At 41.6% G+C, this 8,741-nt stretch overlaps 1 protein-coding gene across 7 annotated transcripts in view; it reads right to left on the bottom strand.

Moving 5' to 3' along the window:
• Nucleotides 1–8,741, bottom strand: part of VPS54 (VPS54, GARP complex subunit) — a 51,477-nt gene that overhangs the window by 1,813 nt on the left and 40,923 nt on the right. For 5 of the 7 annotated variants that reach the window (XM_026080627.1, XM_026080626.1, XM_026080630.1 and 2 more), the window contains 5 exons: nucleotides 7,946–8,033; nucleotides 7,033–7,154; nucleotides 6,842–6,922; nucleotides 3,127–3,234; nucleotides 2,069–2,163 (listed from right to left, as the gene is read on the bottom strand). In XM_026080627.1, the coding sequence (XP_025936412.1) occupies nucleotides 2,069–2,163; nucleotides 3,127–3,234; nucleotides 6,842–6,922; nucleotides 7,033–7,154; nucleotides 7,946–8,033 (494 nt within the window). Of the gene's footprint in view, nucleotides 1–2,068; nucleotides 2,219–3,126; nucleotides 3,235–6,841; nucleotides 6,923–7,032; nucleotides 7,155–7,945; nucleotides 8,034–8,741 lie in introns of all 7 variants that reach the window. The other 2 variants (XR_003255902.1, XM_026080629.1) reach the window with 2 other exon arrangements.

Below are 8,741 nucleotides of genomic sequence, written 5' to 3'. Positions count from 1 at the left end.
CTGTATCGAAACAAACAACATGATTAGCACTTGAACCTACCAGATCTGCTTGGACTGCTTAGGCAAGGGAAGGGGAAAAAAAAAAAAAAAAAAAAAGAAAAAGGCATGAGCTGAGCACACAATTACAAGTTCAAATATTATGACTGAATTATTACATTTCTGTTAAATATCAGTTCAAAACAGAATGTTACTGACAAGGCTTATGTCACAAGAGTGACAGTACACTACTTATGCTAACTGCTAGATGGAAAGCTAGTTACAGGGAAGGGATGTAAAACAAAGCAAGTTTAGAAACCTCAACAGGAATTAGGCATCTAAAACTTTTTATTCTCTGCGGTATTTCCAATCTTATCATGATTTAAAATCCTCATTCCATTGTAACTTAGAATATTAATTATTGCAATATTAACTTCTGTATTCTGGATGTTTAACATAAAAGCAGCCACAGAGCACAACAACAGTTGTATTGCATGCTTAACAGTTTATCCAGAGTTAAAAGCCCTCGTACATTGTGGAAACATATCATGGGATGAGAGAAACATGATAATGCTGTCCCTAGTTAGCAAGTAGCAAGATGTAGGAACAGCAGTTGTATTTTCATAGTAAAAATTTAACCAGGCTTCACAGACCTGGCTTTTTACCATTATTAGAGAAACAAGCCATTCAGAATAGGGTAAGAATCAGGAAAAGAAACAGGTTAAAAACAAGGTCAATGAAAACTGCTAGCACAACATCACAAACTCAGGGTCAATTTTTTTTCTTCTCGCAAAGCACTACCTCCATACTCCCAGAGAAGAGTGTTCTGTAACTGCTGCCGTAAAAGAAAAGGACTTAAGTCATTACTGTTCATAGCTGCAGATTACAGACATTGGTGACAGTAGGGAATGACTCTGTACTGGGAAATACAATGCCAATAAGTCAGCGAAACGGCTGCCTGGACCCTTCTATCAAAGGGGGATCCATGCAGGCCACCCAGCTACGAGCAGCAGACAGAAACAACGGCTCAGAACGAGGACAGCACAGCACACGCTTTAGGATTATGCCAGACGTCAGTGTGTGACACACTCTGGGAACATATACACTGGGCGCTCTCGTTTCGAGCTTGGGCTGCTGCAGCCTCACTCCTAGTCATTAAGCTTGTCGGCTCACAAATACCTTAATAAGCACTACAAGCAACTTGGTGTTATCTTGCAAATACAGCGCAGGAAGTACAGAAAACCATCTGCTCTCCAGATAAACTGTTACACATAGAGGACAAGGATGAATAAGCTTAAGCAGGACATGAAAAAATAAATGGGACAGGACCAAAACTCCTCTTTACTCCAGCAACATTTGAAAATGCTTATAAACTTCCTTCTCTGTTTTCTTCAACCTAAGACAATATTTTGGGCACATGGTTAGCCTAGTGGATTTCACCCCTCATACACTGCAAATGAACACCCTAGTTCATTAGAAAGGATTAAAAAAAGCTCCATGATTCAAGGCATAATCCAACTTAAAATAGGGATTTGGCCTGCAAGACGCTGTGTACTTTCTTCTGCAGTGTTGGGTAGCAGACACAAAGAACACCCTCTCAGAAGAGGTACCACCTATCTGTTTGGTGATGGAGGGTTGTACTGGGACAAGAAAGGGGTAAAACCCTGTTTCAAATCTCTTAGTTCTGCCCTAAAAATAATTTCTGTGTAAAAGCTGACATTTCACAGATGAAATACCCCTTTTTCCTATTTTTACTGCGCTAGCTCCTTCACTCATCATCCAGATTTGAAAATTGCTTAGTGAATCACGCAATTCTGGGAAATTAAGCTCTGGCTACTGCTCTCATAAAAGGAGAAGGACAATCCACAAAATGAGGAAACCTGCTTAAGTCTTGCAACAAGTCTGTGGTAGGGCAAGGGACAATGCTCAGCTCCCAATCTACTACCAAGCTGCTGGCATTCTTATAGCTACAAAGCGTCAAATAGGACCTACTTAAACATGAAGCGTGGCTGCATTCTGCAACCACAACTTTCTTGCAGAAGACTAAGCTTCTTCATTTAAATGAAGCAGTAAAAAAGGCACCCAAACGTACCCGTTCTGAGGTCCTCCGTCATTGACTACATTTAGGTGGGCTAGCTGCCTCTTCAGATGAAGTTTGTAGCTTGCGTTAATTCTTAAAAACAACATCTAGAAGAAACCACAGAACCAGAATAAGGAACCATCCCCATACTTGTGTCATTGCCTACAAAGAAGAAATACATTGCAAACAACATTTTAAGTCACTAAACTTCAGTTATATTCTTGTAAACCATGTTGTTTTTTCTTCTGCCAGTCCTTCCCCCCTCCTAAGCTTTCTGGCCACATACATACAGTATACATCTCATAGCAGGTAGGACAGTGTACACCCTCACCTGTTTGTTTGTTACATGTTGAATTTAGCGGATACATTCTTTGAAGCATGAATTTTTCTTCCCTATTGTCTGAAGCACCTAGCAGCATATATTAAGGCTAGGAGATAAGTGAATCTTTTTGTTGTACTATGACTATTAAAGGTTTCTTTTTTTCTCCAAGAGAAAGTGCAAAAAACAGTTCAAAGGGACCTTTTAATTTAGCATAAAAGAGAACCTACAACTCAGTGCATTCCATGACTATATCAGTCTTCCTGTCCTTAGATTTACAACTCTGCAGAAGCACTAACTGCAGGGGGAAAAAAAACAAAACCAAAAAACAACCCACATCTAGTAAGACTTGGCATCATATTATATTTAGGGACCTCAAACCCATTCAGCACTACAGAATTCCCTAAAAGGGCTACCTTTTAGTCACAAAGGGTTGCCATTTGTGTGGAATTTCAACACCCATTCCTGAACTGAAGATCCACCTCTCTAGACATTAAACTGCAGCTCACAAGCTGGAATCAATCAATCCATGTGCCTCATTATTCTCCCCGAATTCTCATCCAAACTTGAACTGCTGTTCAGACCAGGCTGACTGCATTACTACTGCCAACTCCCTTAATGCACGTTCTCAGCACAGACTCAAGAAAGATTTTTTTTGCCTGGATAAAGCGGAAGTCTCTCTTGTTAGAGTTCATGTGTGCAAGTTCATTGAGGGTGTTAAACAAATCTCAGAAATACTAAAAATACTCACCTGAGTTTGTTCCTCGGGAAGGAGATCGTATATAGCTTCATGCATCTTTGCCATTTGCTTACAGATATTCCTGAAGCATGCTGAAGGAACAGGAGCTTTCACTTCATACTGTAAATAAAAACAAGAATAGTTATTCCTCTCTACCATCTTAGAACACTTTATATAGGGGAATTTCCAAAAACAATTTGAAGCCCAGGAATTGCTAATGGTATTTTTCACGTATTATGAATGAAAATGCTCACAGGGCTGCATTCTGTTGCTATTCACCCCAGGACTAACATTACACGACCTTCTAGCACTTTTGCTTTACTGTTTGCAAACAGTACCATTCAAACTAGTATGAAATTCCAGCATCTCCCAACTTCATCCATTCATCTTTGTCAGGTTTTAATTGGTTCTCTTTGCTCATTATTTTTGGTTGGTTTCCATTACCCTATGGGAACTACCCATGTACCAGGTTAGCATCACATCTACTGGACCAAACCATTTGCCTTGTACAAAGCAGCATGATTTCTACGGATGCAATGGAATAATTAGTGTGACAGGTAAATAGACTCATGCCATGTGTCCTGTTAGCTGGCCCACTCTTCCTTCGGGTCTATATTCTCACGAGAGTCACTGAAACAGAAAATTTTCTCTCTGATGTACATGCCCCCCAGTATTTCACCAGAAGAAATTATTTCTCCAAGACACATACCTCAGAATTTCTGGCCAAAGAAAAGCATAAAGAAGCAAAGCTACCAAAAACTCAGTATGGGCCAAGGAACTGGTGCAAACAAACAAACAAACAAACCCCCCAAAAAACACCACCCAAAACCAACACACGCACTGCAGGAATTCCTGGGAAAACAAAGTGAGAAATATCCCTTCTCTCACAGTGACTGAGATCTGAGAAACAACACACTGAAAACACCTGGACAGCAAGAGAGCTATAAAGGGAATAAAATTCTTCCATTCCCACCCCAGAAAGGGAAGATCCGAGTGTGACTTTAGCAGTACTTAGAAAAACCATCCCAGTGACAACAGTGAACCCGGCTCTTCTGCAGAGGCTGGGCTAGCACAGGCCTGGGTTAAACGCTGGTAGGTCTCCTTCGGCGTCTTCCTTCCTGGGAAAGGAGACTGCGATATTTCCACTGAACTGTGCAAGCCTCTGAGGGGAACAGCTGAATCATTACAATAAATTATTGACAAACACATGGGAGGAGCTGCTTTCTCTTATGCTACTCTGAATTGCAAAAGAGAACAGTTTGCCTTGGTGTGAAAGAAAAAAAAGAAAAGAAAAAAAGAATAGGTACTACTGAGAAAGTCTTTAAGGAAAAGCCAAGCCAGTGACCTAATTCTAACAGGAGAGCAGCAAAAATAGTTTTTATTACTCCAAGGGCCCTGCTGACAGAGTGAGACAACCAGAGTGCTACACAACGCACAGGATTGTGCCTCAAGACATTACCAGAGTTAGGCAACATATAATTTAAAATTTACCAGCAAGTCATAAACCCAAAGGGAACTGGCAAGCTGCAGCCAGGGCTCTTGCGTGACTGCAGGCAAATCACACTCCTCATTATGGCAGGAGAAAAGCAGCACCAAAAAGAAACACGAGCTCCAGCCCTGCAATTTGTTGGGCATTCCTATCTCCAGCTAAGGTCAACAGAGATTAATATCACAAGGGATCAGACCTAAATTTACTGCTCCTCTATCCAAACAGTCACAGGACAGCAAGCTCCAAGAGAACCTAAAAATTTCACCTGGCTTTTTCCATTAACATTTATCCCTCTTTAAAAACCTACTCCTTTAAAAAACTTTTTTTTTAATTAAACCCTTATGCCTGTTTTATCTCTGTGCCAAAGTTGCAAGACAGACGCTGGGAATTGCTCATGCTGTTGTGAAACGCTCCGCTGAGTGCCCAGTCCTCACAGCGGGACTGTGTAACCACAGCTCCTGTGCTGCAGCGCTCGGAAAAGCACAAGTAACTTGTCCAGATTACCCAGGTACCAGGTCAGCGTCCCATCTACTGGACCAAACTGTTTGCCTTGTACAAAGCAGCATGATATCTAGAACATGCAATTTGCTTTTAAAGCATGCTGGACATCGCGCTGCCCTGGAGCTCTTGCACATTTGTTCAGATTTACGAACTTTAAGGCAGGTGACCACTTTTATCCACAAGCCACTCAAATATCTGGACCCCTGACAAAAACCTATAAAACAAGGAAGATACCAGCACGGTTGTGCTGACATGCCCATTTGCAAGTTTCCTGCGTTTTTATGCTCTTCGATGTCTTCGCTGCCAACATGTCGTTATTTCAGGAACAAGACAGGCCAACATAGGCGAAATGTTAGGAATGGAAGCAAGTCAACACATGGTCTTCTCCTCTCCTGTACTCTGTGGGTTGCATTCACATAAGCCAGGCAGTCTCAGTCAGTCTTTAAGAGCTCTAAAGGACAGGAATGTTCTCAGTTTACATCTCCTGCCAGCTCAAAAGAGGAGAACTGGCTTGAAAGATGGAGGGAATACTAAGGGATAGATAGTTACTAACTACCATCAAGAAGAAAAATGGTGTTACTGGTTTGTTGTGGGCTAACTTCTTTAGGATCCAGGATCTAAATTCTAGCATTTGTCTTTTATTTTCAAGAGATAACAGTAAAAGTGATCAAAAAGGCATGTTACTATATAGAACAGGTATTCTTCTGTAGGGAAGAGACCACTATATAGATTTTTAGAAAAGTCATAAACACTTTTTAAAGTAAGTGACTCAAAAAGACAATGTAAACACAACAGAGGGGAAAAATGGGCTCCTAAAAGGAACAGGTTTGCCCAGGCCAACCAAATCTGTCACTGAAGAATTAATCCCCCCTTCCCCCCCCCATGAAGCAGCTTAAAAAAGAGGCAGAAAACCCAAAGTAAAACAGTAAGCTTTAAAAGCTTATGTACTTTTAAACATAAAGGCCCAGGACAGTCCTGTCTTGCTGCAGAGCCTCTTCAGAAACCCCAGGACTGCAGAGTATTCTGCCTCGAGGTGAGTAAGGGTGACCGGATTCGGCTCAGGAGCAACCTGCTTCGCTGACAGGCATGCAAAAAGCCCATAAATTGTCAAACCCTGGGCCTCTCAGGTAAGCTTACTGCAGCACCCGAGCACTCCACGGGACAGCTATCGGCTCTGCTACAGAGCAGAGTCTCCTAAGTGCAGACTCCTCTAATCGCCAGGCCCGCAGCCCGGTTGACGGGGCCAATCCTTTCCCTCACAAAACTGTTCCTCCTCAGCAGCTTTTGCCATTTCCTCAGCTGCAGGAAATCGCACACTCCCAGCTTCCAAAGAGGCACCGTCAGCAAGAGCAGGAAACAGGAGCTGGCCCTTAAAGGCAGCCACCTGACTGCCAGAGCTGTCAGGGGATAAGGCTGCCCAGGTAAGAGAGCACTTACGTTTCTAAACACCAGGGCATCTGCACCAGCCAAAGCATATCTGTTACTGGAGATGGAGTAAATGAACGCTTGTTTTGTTTTGTTTTCTGAATGTGAGGGTGAATGAGACCCAGATAGCGAATGTTAGGAGAAAACACATTCACAACTACAGCACAGAGCCTTGTGCATGTAGAGTTTAAAGACGTTCAAACAACTCCTGAATAGGAAAATTTCAGTCTCCATTTGAAACATCTATAGTGTATACAATGAGACATCCAAAGGCAATTTAGAGAGTGCATAATTATTTCCATAAATCATTACCTTGGATAATAGTTTGTCAAATAAGCTATCCATTATGGCTACGAGCTTTGCTGAAATTTCAGCTATGTGGTCATGATAATCCTGTAATGAAAGAAACCAGGTTTTATTTACTATCTAATGGCATTCATATTCTTCAGAGCACAATTGAAAAGCAGAACTTATAGTTTAATTAGAAATGCCAAAAAAATTACCTTCGTAATGTGGTCAAAATGCCTGAGCATGCTAAACTGTTTCGGCTGCAGTCGAGCTTCAAAATGAGCCCTGATAATAGGAATGTAGTGTACGATTAGCTGTAGGCAACGTGAAGAAAGAGCTGTAAATCCAGAAGCAAGAGAGAGAAAGAAAAATAATTATTACAAGAACAGTCATCTGGTATAGACTACATTTCCTTTAATATAAATAACAGCAATCTAACACAAATTAATGTGCTTAAAAAAAAAAAGTATAAAAGGAGGAGGTAATAATTTCTCTCCACTGCAGGAAGCTGCCCAGCAAAGATGCCAGAGCAGTACCTGGCTCTTCACACCCAGGATTCAAAAGCTTCTATACAAAATGGCTTAAGAAACGAATACCACACGAGGGTTTAAGCGCCTGCTTGCTGTTTTGAGACCTGAGCACACGCAGACATGGGGGACATGGGCAGAGAGGACAGCTCAGCTCAGTGAAACGCACAGGGAGGCTGGACTCCGGCTGGACGCCTCTACCTACGTCATTCCAATCTCAAGCTCCAAACACGAGCCAGCTCCCAAGCATGCCAAAGCCACCACTGAAGAAGTAACTACACCTCCGCACAGTCAAAACATTTTCATGGAAAACCTGTTAATTCATATGTTGGCTCTTTTGTTTCCTTCATGTAACACAGTGAAGCTTTACATTTAAAGTGATCTGATGGACAGCAAAGAAATTTGATGCATTCCAGTGCACCCCTTAAACAGAAAAATCATAAGCTTTTATTCATATTTTACTCTCTAACCAGCAAAGCTGCATCACCCTCTGCCTTCTATGCACAACACCACGACAGGGACATAACTTATCCCAAATACTTAGTGTTTATTAAACAGCCAGAAGAACAAGATTTGACATTTTAAATAGAAAAATCCATACCTAGATTTTTTGTAGTGATTGTTTTCAAACCAACAACTTGCAATGCACCAGCTCCAAGCACTAGTTGGCAACTTCTAGAGTTGAAATACTATGAGAGAAAGAAAAAGGTAATGAAAGTGTATGCTGTCAGTTTAAGAACTGCAAATACATCCCAAAGCAGCACTCTGGGATGAAAGGCAGTTTAGAAATAGCATCAACAGAAGTCTGCAAGATTAAACAGGTTATGACAAAATAAATGAAGGCCAATAGCAGAGTTTCACATACTCCTCCTTATGGAGGAGTCCAGGACACTTAACTAATAGTGGCTCTTCCATTTGCTCTAATGATCCTGTGATCAGCACATCACCTACTCCTACGGCCTGAAGGCAAAAGGAACATTTTCACTAGCTTCAGTGGTCACTGGGTCAGGCCCATAATATTTGTTTGACTCAGCTTATGCTAAAGCACTTAAGACAAGGTCTCCTGAAATACTGTTATTAAAAATACAGTTAGCTACTCAGTGATTTCATCTTGGTGGCTAATTTCTACTTCTTTATGAAACCTTTGGGCGAGGCTTCTCTGAGTGGAACGGAAAGAAGCAAGTCAGACTTGCTGCAGACTGGCTACATTCAGCCTTACTTTGAAAGCAGTACGCAAGAACTGCGCTTGGTACAGGAAATCTAAAAATGCACTTCTCGAACCAGGGCCTTGGGTGGAGTGAAGATTAAAGGTCTCACCAGCTTTGCTAATTAAAGCAAAGTAACAGGTTAAACCCAGAATGGAAAATATCAAAGGAGCAAGTTTCTGCTCTGGCTTC

Source organism: Apteryx rowi, unplaced genomic scaffold, assembly GCF_003343035.1.
Source record: "Apteryx rowi isolate R43461 unplaced genomic scaffold, aptRow1 scaffold_53, whole genome shotgun sequence".
Classification (NCBI taxonomy): Eukaryota; Metazoa; Chordata; class Aves; order Apterygiformes; family Apterygidae; genus Apteryx; species Apteryx rowi.
Note: the sequence above shows the minus strand (reverse complement) of the source record. Positions and strands in the feature narration are given on the sequence as shown.